Raw genomic sequence first — 18,146 nt, 5'->3', positions numbered from 1 at the left:
ATCTCAAGCAGTCCCAACTTTATGCCAGCCTATTAGGGTGACGCGCTGTTTACCAAGTGATGCTCTTATTTGCTTTTTCCCTAAAAACGTTCTGTACACTCTGCACGTATCTCGAGTCGCCAAGCAAGTAAGGATAACTGCTGACAAGTGAAAGAAGCAGGGATTCGGTTAATGTGCTTGTATGTAGCGCAATAGTGGTGTAGCGTAGTGTGAAGATTCAGCGCTGAGGTGATATTTACCGAAAGACGTGTTTATACTGCCATGTTGCACGCAACGTGTAACAGGTTGGCTCAAACCATGTCAACTTCGGTGTAGTGTTCCAGAGGACAACGTAGATCTAACAGAGATACTATACTTATTTGCAATGTTATAGATCACCGAGGATGCAACCATAAGTTTACTGCAACAACCCAAAGTGTTTTCTAAGATAATTACTGTCTCCGTTAATTCAAATTAATTTACGACAACTTTTTTCTCGCGTCAACAAATGAAGTCTGTCGCTGCAGAAGGTAAGTTGCTGTTCTTCTGTAGAAACAACCACAGTCATCTATACCGAAAACAGTCAGAGTTCTTGTCATTCTTCCAATGCTATATCATACAGCGGTAAAAATGGCAAACGGGTTCATTCGTTTGGAAAATGTTACGCAAATTCCACATGTGGGTGGAAACCATTTGCGGTTCACTTTAGACAACTACTCAAGCGTGTCCTGGGTCACGTGTATGTTGTGTGCCGGTGTAAACTTTGGTTCTGGTTCGACAATTACAGGCATGGGTGCGATACCAACGCCTTGTTGCGTTTCGCAAGAGCAGATTCGTTCATTATCGATTTGGTGATCAACATTTAAGGTAGCGATGGCAATCATAAGAAACCGCCACATGCCGTGTGTGGTAAATACCGAGCTGTAAATGAGTGCGTTGGCCGATTCAGTAGGTCAGTATTGGGATAGCTAGTACACCTTGCGTTGGAACGGGCACCGTGGTAGACGCCGATGTTTGCGCACTGCCGTGGCGTCGACTTCATTTATTTGAGGAGCCGGTGGTAACGCTATTCCCAGCGCACACACGTGTACTGTGCACGGGCGCACACACATTTCGGATTGGAAGCAAGTTAATTATTAAGACCCGATGTGGAAAATAACGAAGCTTTTCCCACTCCAAACAAACGCGCCGTCTCGCTTGTATCACGTGATGAAATCTCAAGCAAGTTCGAATTTCGTCGTTGGGTGACGTCAGAAAAAGCTGACTCTAAAGCAATTTATCATGCTTTCGTGGAAAAGTTATTAATGCGATAAGTATGACATTAAGCTTCGAAGAGTTTTGTTCCTTTACTACGATGTTTACAGATAGGGCGGATGCCAGGTTTTGGATGTCAAGCGATCAGAACGATTTCTCCGTAACTTTGAAAGCTCTGAAGCGTACAAATAATAGAGACATTTTGACTTTCAGTCAATGACACGTGCTTCTGTTAGTCACACATAACAGAAAACGAATAAAGTTGTTAGATGTATATGTAATGAAACTATTAGGCTGTTCGCAACGGACTAAATAGTTATTAATAAACTATTTCGAAACAATTTTGTGACATTCGTTTCACCACAACTGCGTACCTCATAGGTTTGTTAACGTGTGACACGTGCTTTAGTCTTTCAAATGCCATAGACTCATGGTTTTGAATAGCTAATGTGTTTTTGATTGTTTCAATTGCAGATTGTATTATAATTCCGAAGAGATTGACCAATCACCACCAGCAACCACCGAACTCAACACCGCCGCTAAGCAACCACTTTTCGTCAATCGGAGACCACTACTTACAGCCAAAACTAATGAATTCAGCCAATCAACAATCGCCGAGCGATCCTTCAACCAATCAGGAGCCACTGTGCAACAACCCGGCCAAAGAGGCCGTGCTTATAGAACTATGCAAAACTACTGGTTACACATTAAAACAGGCAAGTTTTATGGACCTTTAAGTTTATAAAGTCACGCTCCCTGTAAGACTCGAACTCGCGACCCTAGGCATCCTACACCTAGACCGCTACACACTATCGCCAGTCAGAATGAGGAAGGGATTGCGTCACAACGATCCCTTTGGCTTAGATGTCATCGTTACATGCATGTTTAAAATTACGTATTTTGCCTTTGAATACACAAGCACTTGAATAAATAGAACTAGCTGGGAAATTTCTGATAACCGATTCTTTGAATCACTCTCTATTCCCGACCCATGGTTGCAACGATTTCCTCCTTTTGCTTTAAGTTTTGACGACATTTATGAAAAAGTATGTTTCCGGGGTAAAAATTTGGTGACTTTCTAGCTGGGTAATGTGAGCTAATTAAATGTAGTAGTTTATTGTACGACAGGAAAACGGGCAAAGGAAATACGGGGGTCCACCCCCAGGATGGGACGACCCCATACCGGGTAAAGGGTGTGAGATTTTCGTCGGAAAACTTCCAAGAGATTTGTATGAAGACGAACTGGTGCCGGTGCTGGAAAAATGCGGGAGGTAAGAAGGAGAAAAAGTGATTGTTTCTGCGCTAGACTTCTTTACTGAAACTACATGCAGTTATTGGTAGAATTTCCAACGTCCCAAACGGTAACATATACTTTAATTTTAGTAAAATTGTGTTTTCTTTCGAAAACATTGACATTAATCTGTATCTTCAAAAGCAAGCAAGTGATTTTATTTCAGAACAACTGTTTTTTTTCTATTATAAAATCACTTGCTTTCTTATTAAGAGAGAAAAAAAAACATAATTTTACTGTTTACACAAATCTGGCACCGCATACGACAAAACACCAACCCAAATTGCACAAAGAGCACCTAACAAAATTGTTAGCCTGGTAACCCCTCACACACATATTAAGTTTAACTCTGCCAGCATGAAACTGCAAAAACACCTGGTGTGGAGAATTGTCAAATCTAAGTTCTGTGAGTCACAGTTCAAATATTAAGTATTTGTACTGTCAGCTTGCTCAGATTTTGGCGGCGAAATATTAAAAGGTTTTCGCAGGGAACAAAAAAAAAAGTTGAAAGATGTTTATTTTCGTTCGAGTTGTGTAGGCTGGTATATTTATAATTATGTCAGGGAATATCTTTTCAGATCATTTAGTAAAATAAATATCGTAATCATAAATTTTGCGAATAAGGTAAAAATAAGCTGCATTATTTTTCACGCAAACGTCGAATGTTTTCAATCCATATGTTCGCATGTTTGCATTTGATTGCATAGGTAAAAAACAAGCTTTCTTCCATCATATACCAGTGTTGGAATAATAATAATACAAAACCGCAAGCTAATGTGATTATAAGAACAAAAATGAGGACCGCTTCCAATTAGCGACCAATCAACGATCGAATCGCGTGTTTACCAAACGATTTTCCACTCGAAGGGCGATAAATCAAGTCGTCCTAATGTTTGTTCAGCCGAGGAGGTTTGTAATAACCGATTACGAGAGTTGGGTAATTATTTGCCAGTCACATGCACCAGCGATAAAACGCATGCGAAAACCTGTGGGGCCACAAACATATCGTGGTTGATTTACTAGCATGATTATCTGACCTTTGCACCTCACCTGCAGATATAGAATAACATAAAGCGGTGCAGTAATGTAGGCCTGTTTGCCGAGCGTTGCAAGCGTCTTTGCACAATAGGTTTGGGTTGCAGGGATCGCTTATCGAAGTCATTTACCGACTCTAAGAGGTTGATGATTGGCCCACTATGAGGGCAAATATTACCCCTGGCTGGACACCAATAAACTGCGGAGAGACCTGTTCAAAACACTCGAACCGCATATCAAAAGCAAACAAATCTCAAAACGTAGCAGGACTGGATTAAATTCGAAGTACTTTGGTTGATAAGCAAGGAAACAAACCACAACCCGTCAACTAAATCGAAGGAATAGGGGTACAGACCTATCAAGATTTCAAATTTGACGAAAATTTAGGGGAATATTAAACAAAAAAGAGCTATTTTTTAGTCATTGCCAACTAGTAATATTAGCAGTTTAACATTGCTTTGGGAAATAAATGCAGCGGTAGTTTCAGAGCAGTAACTTTGTTATGAAACGTGCTACCGATGGTGCTAACTGCAGAAAGTCAAACAAAATTAAACTGTTTTGCACGTTCCCCGTCAAGTATCTACACGTGTAGACAAACCCCAAAACATGCCATAAGTGTTATTGACATTCCTGCTGATGTAAACCAGCATCCCAACAGCAAAAGGGAACTCGATGCAAAAAAATGGAATACACTTTGCCATGACTAGGCAGGTTTCTAGTAGTTCCAAAAATCACGAAGGCAATTGTGTTCCCATTGGCGTGGGGGGTAAATCATTTACCATAAGGTCGTTGCCGCCGGCCTGCACACATATACCTTCTCAAACCACTGTATTTGCACCACCACGGTCGTAAAGTGATTAGGGATTCGCGCACGGCTGAGATAGGCCTATTTATGGCAATGCTTGGCCAATAAAATGCTGTGGAAACAAATGCAGCGGTCCTGTCAACTCTGGGTGCGCCTCATAAACGGCGACTATTATCAAATCATCAGCTTGCACGAAACAGTTCGTATCTCAACGTACATTTATACCTCGGAATGAAACTTAAAATACAGTGTATGACTGTTTACACCTAAATGTGAGTATTTGGAGAGGCAAACATTTTTCGCGGGTTTACTAAAAAAAATTTACTGTAAGTAAATATTAATCCTGGCTGATAAAATGGCACCGTCCGCCCTTTTCCGCAGCAAAGAGTAATTCCATATATTACCATTTCCAAAACTAAACTATTTGGTTACATTTCTGGAAATTCGAAGCCAATACTACATCGCTCCAGTGTTCAGCCTAATGTACCTCATATTTACCTTCATCTAACTTGTCTGATTACGTATTGTCCAATTGCCGAATGTAACTCCGTTTTTGTTTCGCCAGATTATACGAACTACGTTTGATGATGGACTTCAACGGCAACAACCGGGGATTCGCTTTCGTCAAATACTGCGCACAAGACGAGGCTAAACGCGCATTGAAAGAACTCAACAACTTTGAAATTCGCAAAGGAAGATTACTGGGAGTTTGCAAGAGCGTCGATAACTGCAGGTATGAATATATCTAAAGCACTAATTCCAGTGGTTACAACATGGGTAGCAAGTCTGTGACCAAAGAAAAAAAAATAGGCCTAAATACATAAGTGTATTTAAAATAAAGACTCGGTATTTTACACCATTGTGTAAAATTTTTAAAAGTGGTCGTGATAACCCCTAAAGTACAATTTGGCTCAAGGGCGCCCTCCGTAACAAATGAAATCTTTTATCCAATTGACTGATTTTTTTTGCATCACCACCAGCCGTATGTATCGTTTTTTATCAACCCAACACATGAGAAACAACGTATACGCAAATAGCCGATCTTATCAATTGCAGACTTTTCGTTGGTGGAATTCCGAAAACCAAACAAAAAGAGGAAATTCTTGTTGAAATGCAAAAAGTCACCGAAGGCGTTGTTGACGTCATTGTCTATCCTTCGGCTGCAGACAAAACCAAGAATCGGGGTTTTGCTTTTGTGGAATACCAGGACCACCACACTGCTGCTATGGCAAGAAGGTACTTAAAGCGACAGTCTGATTTGCGATCTTTTACTTGAAATATTTTGCTGTTTTTTAATACTTAGTATACCAGTCCATTTAGCTTAATTAACCGTGAAATGCTAGAGGTGTAGATTAACAACAAACATTCAGATATATCGAAAACCCGACAGCAACAACAATAGTTTAGGAAATTCATGCTTGAATTTGCTCCTATACACTCAATATCGTTAACAGCTTGCGCTAAAACACGAAGCGATTTTCACTTTTGCCACTTCCACAGAAAATTAATGCACACCCGACCACAAATCTGGGGTCATCCGATCGCCGTCGATTGGGCAGAACCGGAAGTGGAGGTTGATGACGACATAATGGCCACTGTCAAAATCCTTTACGTCAGAAACCTCATGCTTAACACAACGGAGGAACAACTGGAAAAGGTAACGTTTGGTAAAATGATGTTGGTAGCAGTGGTAAGTTGCCTCTGCTTGAAACTGAGAGTAACATAATTTTAGAGCAATTCTGGGTTTAAACAAACGTTAATAGAAATTGCCGCTATTTAAAATGATAGTTTAAGAGATATATTGAAGGCAACATAGGCTTTATCCAACCTACAACAAAAGATCATCTATTTTAGTGTTTCTCAACCACGGGTCCGCAATGATTTTGTTTTACTCGTCCGCAAGTGCAAAAAGGTTGAGAACTGATCTATTGCAACAATATAAACCCAATAAGGCATCAAGCATCAATCCCAATAAGGCATCAAGCTATGTTAACTGCTGACAACTCTACCAATTAATTAATTGTTTAACCAAACATTAACTTTTTTTTACCACACCAGGGTTTGAACCCAGGATATCCTTGGCACGAATCCCGATCAGGTTTTCGTTTTGGTATATATGTCGGGGGATTGACCAATACTGCCAATCACCCGCCTAACCAAACATTGTCTCCACAGGAGTTCACGGCCATCGTGCCCCCGAGCGCCATCGAGCGGGTGAAAAAAATTCGCGACTACGGTTTCATTCATTTTAACACGAGGGAGAACGCCATCAAGTGTATGAAAGCCCTGAATGGAAAACCGTTGGATGGCGCACCCATGGAAGTGACCCTCGCGAAACCTGTTGATCGGGAAACATACGTCAGGTCACCTTACGTTAAAATGAATACCTGATAATAGTTTAAAAAAACAACCATTTACGACTGTTTTTGGAAGGTATGGGAAATTTTACAAACATTGTCTGCAAACAAATGGAAAACATATCTTACACCAACCAAAATCTTGGTTAACTTAAAATAGAAAAAATGAAGTTTTGAGTCCTTCTCAACATATATTCCAATGACAAATCCGCAATAAGTAACAAGAACGACAACAGATTTGTTGACCACCTAATTATTTGTCCGTGCACTAAAAACTAATATCCGCAATACAATGTACAGATACACGCGCGCCGCAAACAGGGCAAGCATGGATCCGACTGAAAACCTAGCAGCCGCTTACCCAGGTCTTATTGCCACAACCTACGATCCAAGACTTGATCCGAATGCAGCAGCCGCCGCAGCTGTGTACTCGTATGCAGGTCAGTTTGGAACTTTCATCAATTTGAGAGACCCTTTGTTGGAGTTCGGAGCTAGCACAGGGATTCTTAAAAGAATACTCCTTGGTTTTTGCCTCCTTCCAGTGATCTCAGTGTTGTTGCTAATGCTGACAGGCATATTGCTCCTCTGGCAAGAACACTTGTTTGGACGACGTTCCGGTCGTTGTACAACATACCTACACAACAGTCTGTTGTATAATGACCGAAACGTCGTCCAAACAAGTTTTTTTGTCAGAGAAGCTTTAAATTATCTAAGTGTTGTTTTGAAAAAAGTGAACGATTCCATGGTAAATTTAACATGATTGTCTATGCCATGTTGTAAATAAAAATGTTTGCACAAAATATCTGTGTCAAATTGCTGAATAAAACTTCGTTGCTTTATACAGTGTTGACGCAAAATCTCGCCAATTTAATACTAAACGTGCATTTCTCCAGGCGCCCCACTCTACTACGGCTCAATGCCGTATGCAGCAACTGCAATTCCAACACTGCAGCCTGGTGCTAGATACGCCGTGCCATCAAATATCAGAGGAGGAATGGCCCAAATTCCAAACATCGGCCTCACGCAAATCGGTTCAGCGGGGGTGCCGTTGGGTATACCCGGCGCCAGCACCGGCGTCGCAGGTTCCCAGGGCCGTGGAGCCAGTCTTAGGGGCCGCAACCGCGGTTTCGGGGTCCGTGGGGTACCAGGACGCAATATCTTGAACGTCGGCCGAGGGTATGCTCCTACCGAGGTCTCCCTAATTGGTGGAGATCTGCAGGTGTGCAATTGAAAATCAATCTACTACTTTCTCTTTAACAATTAACCAATTATCTTTACACTGAATCGGAGGTTCCCAAACAATAGTTACGAACGTTTTACATTACACATTGTTGGATAGGAGCATTCTTCTTCTCATTTTAAACACAGAATATTATTAGCAACTGTTTAAAAGTGTTTCTGTTCGGGAATTTATACGTGAATTACGTAGCGTGAAAACGCAGGATGGTAAATTTAAAGTGAAGCTACGTTGATCACTAGTCTTCGAATCGCACTAAAAGGGTTATCCAAGTGTTGCTGTGATTCACTTAAATAAAGCTGTAATATCAATTTTTTTAAAAACATGAAGGGCGTTGTATTGCCCTGCAGTTTGGGAACCTCTCCTCTTACAGTGGTTATGCAAATGTGCACTTGCGTAAACTCTAACAATTCCTCTCCATAATTCCCGTATTCCCGCGTTGGACGTCACACCATTAAGGAAGAACATGTCAAAAGAAAATCCTTTAAACTATGGACTGCTGGTAAAATGCACTTTAGCACAAAATCGCTGATTTGGCTTTGAAGATTGACTCTTCACAAGCAAATAAAACACATAATCGTGGATATTTTGCGGTCATTCTAATTGGTTTGGTTTTCATTACATAATGTTTTGGGTCTGACAACTAAACGCACTACAAGAAACGTCAAAACTACGAAGAAAACCTTACATAAAAATACAACGAAATCTCAAAAATAACAAGCGATGTTTGGAAATAAGTTGGAACTCTTGTCACATTGTCATAAAATAGACCAAATCCGCTCGTTTAAACCTGTACTTCTTTATTCTAATTAACCAACTAATTCTGCAACTAACCGTAAAGAAAGCTACTAGCTGTTTGCGCTTTTAACGCGCACATACTGACAATTGTGTGGCCAAAGAAGAATGTACGCTTCCACAAACGAAAGTTTTACTCTTTTACAACCCTAATTTTTCACACGTGGTTTCCATGTTTGAATGTAGCTTACCGTAATTGTGACAGACTTCTCTTGAGATTTCACTGTTAATCCATGATTTGTATGAAACAGTAGGCACATAATTGCGTAGCTAATTTGACAAGTAAAATAATTTGGCTTTGCTGTTGTTGTTCCATTTTTTTTGACCGAGTGAACTGGTGCTTGTTTTTGTGTCGGGTTAATTTGAAGGATGCTAGCATTCGTCGTTTATAAAAAAAAAAAAAAGGTTAAATTCTTTATATGGTTCGGCAATATGTTTCGTGAAGGCTTTAAATGCAAAAATAATCCACAAGGGTTTTTCGTACGCAGGTTTCAGACGACATACTACAATCACTACAAACGTCCACTGTGGCAGGCTCCGTCGCAGGTAAAAAAGAAAACAAAATTTATCGTAAAAAAACACATTTCGCAATATTCTATGGCCCATTTTATTCAGTAAAACTATTCCGTGCAAAATAGTAAAACCGTTTCCATCAGAACGGGCTTATCCTAATTTATGACCGGGATCATCTCAAGAATGCGCCATGCAACATTGAAAAATTCAGGTAACATCGGTCCAACCGGCGCCGGTAGAGAGATACGACTTACTGCCAGGTATGGAACTCATCCCTATCAGCCCGCACTCACTCAAGCCCAGCCAACAACAGAAATCACCAACTCAGGTAACCACAATATCGATTATGTATTTCTGATGTAATTTATGCGACATACCCAACAGCGAACTACAACACACAGCTTTTTGTGGGTTTATCACCCTTAAAAACAAATTAGGCCTATAAATTTTGTTGTTGAGAGGCTGAATTCTCTTTATTATGTTAACTATGTGAGCTTTGTGTTAGTTGCTGGAGGAGTATTGCAAGAAAACGGGCATGGGGATCCCGGAATACAGACTGCATTCAACCGTTGGCCAGAATGGGCGCCAACTCTTCTTATACCGGGTACGTGAGATGCAAAACTTCCGAAAATACATATCAAAAATATTACTTCCTCTCTAACCTTCCATTATCCCAACTTTTGTTTGGAAATAAATTTTTCAGTTTAAATAAAAGTCATTATATTTGAGAAAAAATGCGTGGTATTAAGTTCAAAACATTTCGATATTCGGCAAAGTCTTGGAACTTGCTACAAATCTAGCAGAAAGCACTACAGCCACACAAGTGATTTAGTGCCTCTAAGGATTGGGATAATATCATCATGACATTTCATGGCATTATTTTTTCAGGTGGCACTGCCGGCCTCGGACAGCCCCCAAACGCCATCCCCGGAACAGCAGGAACAGTTCAGCCCGCAGTCCAACCAGCAGCAGCCCCAGGAGCCATCGTCACCCAGTCACAGCCTGTACACCCCTACCAAATTGTCTACTTCTCTTGAAATGGCCAAAGAAATAGCGGCCGAACATGTAATTACAGTTCTCAATATAGAAGACACAAGCAACAATAACTGCAATGGCCCTGACCTCGGCAGTGAAAACGAAACGACCATGTTCGTCACCAATGACGTCACGTCCAGTGTTGCCGCAATGAGTATCCGCAGCCCTGATGTTAATGGCTACACCACTGTTTATAATGGTAATGGCGTTGAAGCTACTCATGGGGCATACACGGCAGGCTATCCTGTTTTCAACGGTGTGGGGTATGCAGGTATCGCATCCCCCGCTAATGAAGTTTACCCACAATATTAAAGCCCCTATGTGTTTTTCGAGTTGTCTTGCTGCTTTGTGCGCCGTAAAGGCTGCATTGTTTTAGTGACATATCGGGTCGCATTAATACATAAACTTGTTCAAAAAAGCAATGAAAAAAATCTTACCGCTTTTGCTTCTTGTACAAACGCCGCATGCTTTTCTGTGACTATAATTCGTGATTTAACAGCAACGCGTTACTGTGCCATTCCATTTCATTTGGTTGAAACCTGTTTTTCTTCAGTAGAACACATGCATTCCAGCCTAACAGTGTTGCTGGCGTTTTCGCCACAATCCTCGCATTATCGAATCAAACAAAGGGACTTTGTGACGTATAAAGCTTTTTTGTGCAAGCTCCTGCGAGCGCAAAAGTTTTAAACAATAATTGGAAAATTCAGTTTATCAATTTATTTATTTTGTCAAACCAATTGGGTGCTAATAGTGACACCAATTCGATCAATTTTTGTTTTAGGGTAAGTTCCGCTATATTGCCACTTTTTCTAAAGTTTATTTCCTTACGTTTTAAAATTTCACATATATTAGCTTCTTTAAACATGTATGTACTGGTAAAATCCTCAATCCCATGTAATCTACAATCGACGTGGTGCAAACGCAGTCTGCCCTGCTAACGAATCGTACAATGATTGCTGTTAAATGACGTTGGTGATAGGTGTGCTATATCCTTTTGTAAGTATAGCGCAATGCAATTATGAACGTAATCATCTGTAAATTTGCTAATTAATAAACTTGAAAACGCTAACGACAAATTTGTTTTTTTACACATTTGCCTCCATTTGTGTAAGTTGGTTTTAAGAGTTTTTGTAAAAATGGAGGCGATTAGTCAACTTAAGAATGAATCGTCCTCCTACACTTACAAGTAATTTTTTGATCGCCTCGCATGCAAGAAGTGTATTTAATTGCTGAACAACAGGTTAAATATGTTGCAATAATAGACTTTCATGTTGAAATATTTTAACAGCCATGTAAACGTTGGTTAAAACCCTCTCAAGAAACACATCTCTTCATGTAATGCACATTTCTTTACTGAATGGTATAACGAACGAGAAGCGGGCCAAAAAATGAGCAGCAAGTGATTTTATTGGCAACTTGCAGCATCTATTTGTAGAAATCCATATCCTGGTTATCCTTCTTCATTTGTGTTTTGTACGCTTTTTCGAAATCTTTCGCCAGAACTATGTAGCGATTCTCCCGTACTGCCAACATGCCGGCTTCCTGGCAGATAGCGTTAATGTCGGCACCCGATATTTTGTCTGGTCTCGCGACATCTGCATGTACATGGATGCGTTAAAGAGGAAATAATTGACCATGTACTTTTATGCCTAAAAATTTTGACAGTTGAGATAATTTACATTGTTTTTTAGTTTTGTTACCCATTTTAAGAAACAAATATTCCAGCGACACATTTCAAATAACCATTTTTTGTTTAATTCCCAGTACACAAGCGCATGAAATATTGTATGGCCCCTACAAGTACTGATACCCAAATTACATCTGGGGACCCCAATTGGGGTTACGGCCCATAGTTTATGAGGCCCCATTTTAAGAGTCTAACCAATGAAACTGTATTCATTATGTAAATCTAAGAATGTAAAATTAATTAAAAACTTTACTGGTAACCAGCAAAACATCATAAACACTCACAGTCCTCAAGATCCACTTCATCACTGAGATTCATCTTTCCAGTAATGGTTGAAAACACAAGGCGTTTCTGTCTTCGATCGGGAAGAGGAAATTCAATCTTACGATCAAGTCTTCCTGGTCGGAGGAGCGCTGGATCCAAGGTGTCGGCTCGGTTTGTCGCCATAATAACCTTGGGTGGTTGAATATCAAAAATTGTAAGTAAACCAAGTGATGGATTCAGACAAAACAAAATAGGTTAAATGTGTGATTAGTTTCTGCCAGAAAAAGCAGTTTTGTTTGGGTTAAACTTAGCATAGAATTCATCTGGTCTGTTTATGACATGGCTTGTTTTAAAAAGTATCTGCAAATCTCTGCATGTATCGAAAAGTGCTCCATCTGCATGCGAGTATCTTTCGCAAACAAGAGGTAATTAAAAGGTATTCAAACAGTCTAAAAATCAAAAAGAATTTAATGCAGAAAATGCATATAACATATTCACTAACGTTAATTACAAAAGTGTTTGCAGATAATTTTACATTTAGTCAAAAATATCCCAACCATAATCAATAAAGTGAAAAACTTTGAACAAATTATTTTTGTAAGTTTAATTGGGGTTTAGATTGTTTGGAGGCCATAAGCATAATGGATGTTTGCCACAACTAACCTTAACATTAACAGTCTGATCAAAGCCATCCATTTGATTTAGCAACTCCAGTAAGATTCTTTGCACCTCTCTGTCAGCTAAAATAATTATTTTTTGTTAAAATTATGTAGGGATCTCTTCACAAAAATTGCCTATGGTCTTGGGATCGACGTTGCTAAAGGGCCGTTAAAAGCATTTCTTGGACCAAGCTATATGTACGCAAATCATCCACAACCTACTTCCAAGCATATAATATGTATATTTCACTTCCAAGATATCATATGCGTCCTTATTTAAACAGATTGTTACTGGACAAGTGATTTTAGCAAAACCACGAAAAGTTTTGATACTTTTTGAGTTGTAAAATTGTGCACTAGTACTCACAGCTAAGTATACATAAAAATATTTTGTGCTTATGAACAATTTTTACTCACCGCCAGTTTGGGCATCAAAACGTTTGGTGGCAATCGCATCAATTTCATCAATAAAAATGATTGAAGGTGAATTCTCCTTTGCTAATCTACAACAACAAAACAGATAAATCTATGTCATTTATCGTTATGATCAGGTTTTTTGCTGATATATGTATTTTGCTAACAATTAGGCATTGTCAGTATCACTTATTTAAATGATGCTTTATCGTGAGTAAAAATAGATCAGAGAAAATAACAGGAACACTTTCTTGTATAACTTGTCGAAAAATCAGATACCAATTTTGCCCACAGGACTGGGTGATTCTGATACTTTATTTAAGAGGTTTACCTGAATACGTCACGAACCATTCTTGGGCCTTCACCAAGGTATTTCTGCACAAATTCTGAGCCAACAACTCTGATAAATGAAGCTGTTGTGTGATGAGCAACTGCTTTAGCAAGCATGGTTTTACCACAGCCTGGTGGTCCAAACATGAGCACACCACGTGGAGGATCTATTCCAATCTAAAACAAAAAAGTTATGTTTTTGAAAATGACATTCTGCAGATTAACAAAATAAAATTTCTTATTTAAATGTGTTTGTATATAAGTATAGTATTTAAATATCAGGATATCATAGTTTTCAATATTGAACAAATGTTCCCAGCTACATTACTTCGTTTTTACACTTAATTTGAGTAATAGAGTTAGTATCAAACAAAAATGCTTTTTGACTACAAGTGATAACACCAACACAAATTCCAACGAAACTAGACAGCATTTAAACAGTATATATGTATAAAATATATATATACTAAGTAACAGGATAATTATTTACAGTCTGACCTAAAGTTGCAATCAGCTACTTCAAGTTGTAAACTTTACTTTCATAGAAGTTTTAGTTTATTAACTTTTGGATGGAAAATTTTACACGTGTTTTGTCATACAGTTTTGACTAACTTGTTTGTAAAGTTCGAAATGTGTGAGAGGAAGTTCAACGGCTTCTTTAACTTCTTGTTTTTGGATATCCATTCCACCAATATCTGAATAAGTCACATCGGGCTTTTCATCTGAAATCAGAAAATTAGTTGAGTCAAGTAACAGCTACAAATAAATATACCAGGTAACATATAAAAATTGTCAGTAGCAACCAAACAAAACTAGTTAAAAAATACATTTACAAGTAAAACATGATAATGCAATGCATACTAAGTAAATCAATTCAATTTCAATGAACAAAAATGTGGATAACATGCCTGCAGATAACATAGTAATGCTGCTGTCAGCTTCTGGAGGCAAGACATCCACTAGAGCATTGCTGTGTTTGTGTAATGCAACTGATGAATTCGGTTTCAGCAATTCTCTATAAAAGAGATTTTAATTAAACAGTTTGTAACCAAAGCAGAAAACACTAATGGTCCTATTAACTCAAACAACTTTATTCTTCCTATTATTGCATAATTTCAAAAGTAAAGTTTGTTGGAATAACTGTGCAGTTAGATATACACACATATATATATATGTATATACCTACATTTTCTGATTTTACTGCATGGCAATATTACAACGTTTTCAACTACTGTGCGTAATTGCTACTTATTACAATACAACACATTTTACCTGTCTATAGTACTCAAAATGCGGACATAATAGTTTGATCCCGTGGTGGATCCAACAATTGCATTGTTTTGATCCACTGCCTCCAAAAACTGACCAATGACAAGTGGAATACTCTGTATACGTTTAACTTCCTCCTGGGCATGCAAATATTCTTTTCTGAGGTTTTTCATTTCATCTGTAATGGAAACAGAGTCATATTTTATTTGTTTCAGAAAAATTCTTATGCAAAAACGTAAAGTATATTGTCATGCGAAAATGACATCATAAAAAAGTCTGCAAATAAAATCTCTGGAAGTTGGTCATGACATTTGTGTGATGAAAAGCAGCTTTAAATAATGTGTATCATATCAAACCGGATGATGAATAACATTAGTTTGTCATTCTATTTTCAGTGGTTGTACCATCTGTATAGTTAAACATAGGCATGGCATTTAAACAAAACTACTATGTGGAAAACAGTTATTCCCACAGCCCACATAACACCAAAAGTATTTGGATAAAAAGTAACCTTTGATATACTCTTCTTGCACTTCTAAAAATTCCAGCTGCTTTTGCAGTTTTTTGTATTTAGTGTAGAAGTCATCAATCTTGTCAATTTCAGTGGTACTCAGCATAGACTGAACAGTTCCAGGCCGTGACTGCTCAGGAGTTTGTGCAGTGGTCTACAGGAATGATATTATATTCAATTACGTGACATATTATGTAAAATAGGTGGTTTATTAGTGAACACAGATTGTATTCTTTATGCAATATACAAATACATATTCTGCGTTCACCACAATTCTATACATACCGGCTTAGTAAATATGCCAATTTCTTCCATCCTGTTTAGATTATTTGGCGACTGAACGAAGAAACGAAGGTGCTTCTCAATATTTTGTATCACGAACAACGGTAACCTGCATTTACGTAGACAAGTCAGGTAATACGGACCCGGACATTTTAAAAAGGAAGAAAGTCATGGCGTATAGTGGGCGCTATGTAAAAGAACATCCCTTTTTTTCTCCGCTCTCTTATTTACGCGGAAATTGGTTATTTTACGGTAATTTTACATGCACTGTGGATTTATTGCATGCATGCTGAAGCCTTTTTGATTTATTGCAGGTTCGCTTTACACTGCAGCGCAATATCCTACAGTCTGTTCCATCGCGTGCGTGAGCTGCTGAAATACTGTTAAGGAGAAGGCTTGAAAGGTACCGGTAAAACAGACGCAATTATAAATTTCGAATTTAAGTGGCAGCGTAACAATATGTGAGAAAGCGTGTGAATTTACTGCGGTGTTCCGAGCACAGAGTAGTACGTACTTTTATCTGCTAATAATTGCTGTTATAGGCTACGTAGTAAGAATGAAAAGTTTAATTTCTCTTTCAAAAAAGAGATTGTGGACTAATGTATTCCGAAGTATTCCGTATTCCAGCAGAGTTAACATCGTGTGTGTCGTGTCGAACTGGGTTCATCTGTGGGCCTAAACTGGACCAGGACCTAGATGAGAAAAAACGGTCAAATCGAATCTTTTGGGATTTTGTTAAAAAAAGGCTTTCGAAAGTTCTCCGACCTTTTCACCTACAAGATTACAGTTAAAAATATTAGAAATCAACCAGAAATTAATGAATTGCAACGATAAAAGAATATTTATTACGAAATATAATGAAAAACATCAAAATTGCGGCAAATTTTTTCGGTCAAACGATGTTGAATTCGGTACAATCCTAAATTTGTAAAACGATTAAATTGGCAAACCTGCACGGAACCGCTTATGTGAGAGAGGCGAGAAAAAGGGGAAGTTTTTCCCATTTTAAAATTTTCAGGGTTATGTTCCCAGACTTGTGTACGTTTTAGTGAATCAGTCTGAACAACGCTGAATCACGAAGCTTATATCCCATGAGATCAAATTACTTTTCTTGCCAAAATAACATTTTAGTGCTGTGTATCACAACGGCTGGTGCACTTAATTTTTTTACTGGTTCCCCAATATATTTTCTTATGCATTAAATTGGTTTCTTATGATGCGAGAGCATACTTTTGCCTTATTTATGTTTTAATAATGTGCTTAGTTCATCACATTTTAGTATAAATTTTCAAAATAGCCTGCCGTAATAGTCGTTTTGAAATTTTTGCCGGTCTGCAAGTGCGAAAAGGTTGAGAACCACTGTTTTAGTGACAAAGTATAGTTTGCAAAATAATTTATATATAATGTAATTTTATCGAGGTGTTTTGCTGCAAAACCAGCTAATGCTCGGAAACATTTAAAAAAAGAGTTTTGGTTTTCATCGGTTCTATTTTTTTTTTAAAGTGGTCATGATTTGGACTTCTTTCTTTTTTGGTTCCTGAACGAAAAGTCAAACATTATTTCCTTAGTCTGAATAGTTGACATTTCTGGAAGTGTTCCCAGCGACGGCCGTAACCTAAAATATGTACAAAACACTTGTCGGTCGCCCGCATCCACTGCCACCATTATAACAACTGCAACCACAAAAACCACCAATACGACTCTAACCACTTCGACACCATTTGGCATTCTAACTTTACATGGTTGGTTTCTTGATTGAGGATTGTTACGAAGTAGAGAGCTGTTGTGCTCTGTTAAGTGGTAGAAAACAAAACTAGCAAAAAATTTCAATTAAACATTGCAAAAAAAATAAAACAGGAGCGTTAGCGCGTGATGTGACAGAAGGTTAATAATCTTGAGTGCCAAAATAAAGTTTGCAATACTTATTTAGAATTCTTCATTGAAGAAAGCTTGTTTTCCAAGGGTATATGCCACACTCAACCATAAGGTGCATTACTGGAAAGTAAACAAAAGCGGTTATAGAATATTATGACCAAACAAGAAACAGCGTCTTATCTAATGCGATAACCCTGCAGCGAAAACAGATAAGTAGGCAGTGGGTTCGGTACATTATGCACACAAGCATGGTTTCTGCGGCTTCAACCTTATTTGCTGTGGTCTGTTTGACGTTCGGTTAATACGAGGAAAAGATATAGAACAGTTTGCCAAAGAGAAAAAATGCATCTCACTCCTGTGTCGATTGCATGAAGGGGAACGTGGGTAACAAAAGACGCAGTGCATATTATGCTAGTGCTGCTTGCACTGGGTTATATTCGAAGGAATTTAACGAGCTTTGTAAAACGTTTGCTTTACGAATTGATTAATGAAGCTGCCGGCAAAAATAAAAACCACTCGTTTGGAACAGTGAGTCGCAACCGTTGCACAACGGC

The 18,146-nt window shown here is 38.5% G+C and overlaps 2 protein-coding genes across 2 annotated transcripts; one reads left to right on the top strand and one right to left on the bottom strand.

Moving 5' to 3' along the window:
- The first annotated feature begins 376 nt into the window (after window positions 1–376).
- LOC145893945 (APOBEC1 complementation factor-like) lies at window positions 377–11,242 on the top strand. The gene is made up of 13 exons (XM_082982352.1): window positions 377–509; window positions 1,708–1,949; window positions 2,362–2,504; window positions 4,930–5,097; window positions 5,421–5,600; window positions 5,865–6,021; window positions 6,540–6,727; window positions 7,022–7,161; window positions 7,615–7,897; window positions 9,242–9,299; window positions 9,478–9,594; window positions 9,772–9,870; window positions 10,155–11,242. The coding sequence occupies exons 1-13, from the start codon at window positions 488–490 to the stop codon at window positions 10,611–10,613; spliced, it is 2,256 nt and encodes a 751-aa protein (XP_082838478.1). The 5' UTR covers window positions 377–487; the 3' UTR covers window positions 10,614–11,242.
- Window positions 11,243–11,635: 393 nt separating this feature from the next.
- LOC145894329 (26S proteasome regulatory subunit 6B) lies at window positions 11,636–15,843 on the bottom strand. The gene is made up of 10 exons (XM_082982882.1): window positions 15,721–15,843; window positions 15,436–15,589; window positions 14,928–15,102; window positions 14,564–14,670; window positions 14,268–14,377; window positions 13,657–13,832; window positions 13,329–13,414; window positions 12,916–12,992; window positions 12,273–12,441; window positions 11,636–11,896 (listed from the first exon to the last, which is right to left on the bottom strand). The coding sequence occupies exons 1-10, from the start codon at window positions 15,748–15,750 to the stop codon at window positions 11,727–11,729; spliced, it is 1,254 nt and encodes a 417-aa protein (XP_082839008.1). The 5' UTR covers window positions 15,751–15,843; the 3' UTR covers window positions 11,636–11,726.
- Between the last annotated feature and the right edge of the window lie 2,303 nt (window positions 15,844–18,146).

The sequence above is a fragment of the Ascidia mentula genome, chromosome 3, assembly GCF_947561715.1.
Source record: "Ascidia mentula chromosome 3, kaAscMent1.1, whole genome shotgun sequence".
Classification (NCBI taxonomy): Eukaryota; Metazoa; Chordata; class Ascidiacea; order Phlebobranchia; family Ascidiidae; genus Ascidia; species Ascidia mentula.
Note: the sequence above shows the minus strand (reverse complement) of the source record. Positions and strands in the feature narration are given on the sequence as shown.

Coding starts and splice junctions, on each gene's coding strand:
- LOC145893945 (XM_082982352.1), top strand. CDS start 488: ATGAAGTCTGTCGCTGCAGAAG. Junction 1,950..2,361: donor CTGGTTACACATTAAAACAG/GCAAGTTTTATG, acceptor ATTGTACGACAG/GAAAACGGGCAAAGGAAATA. Junction 6,728..7,021: donor GATCGGGAAACATACGTCAG/GTCACCTTACGT, acceptor TACAATGTACAG/ATACACGCGCGCCGCAAACA.
- LOC145894329 (XM_082982882.1), bottom strand. CDS start 15,750: ATGGAAGAAATTGGCATATTTACTAAGCCG. Junction 13,833..14,267: donor ATTTCGAACTTTACAAACAA/GTTAGTCAAAAC, acceptor TTTTTGTTTTAG/ATTGGAATAGATCCTCCACG. Junction 12,993..13,328: donor TTTTGATGCCCAAACTGGCG/GTGAGTAAAAAT, acceptor TAATTATTTTAG/CTGACAGAGAGGTGCAAAGA.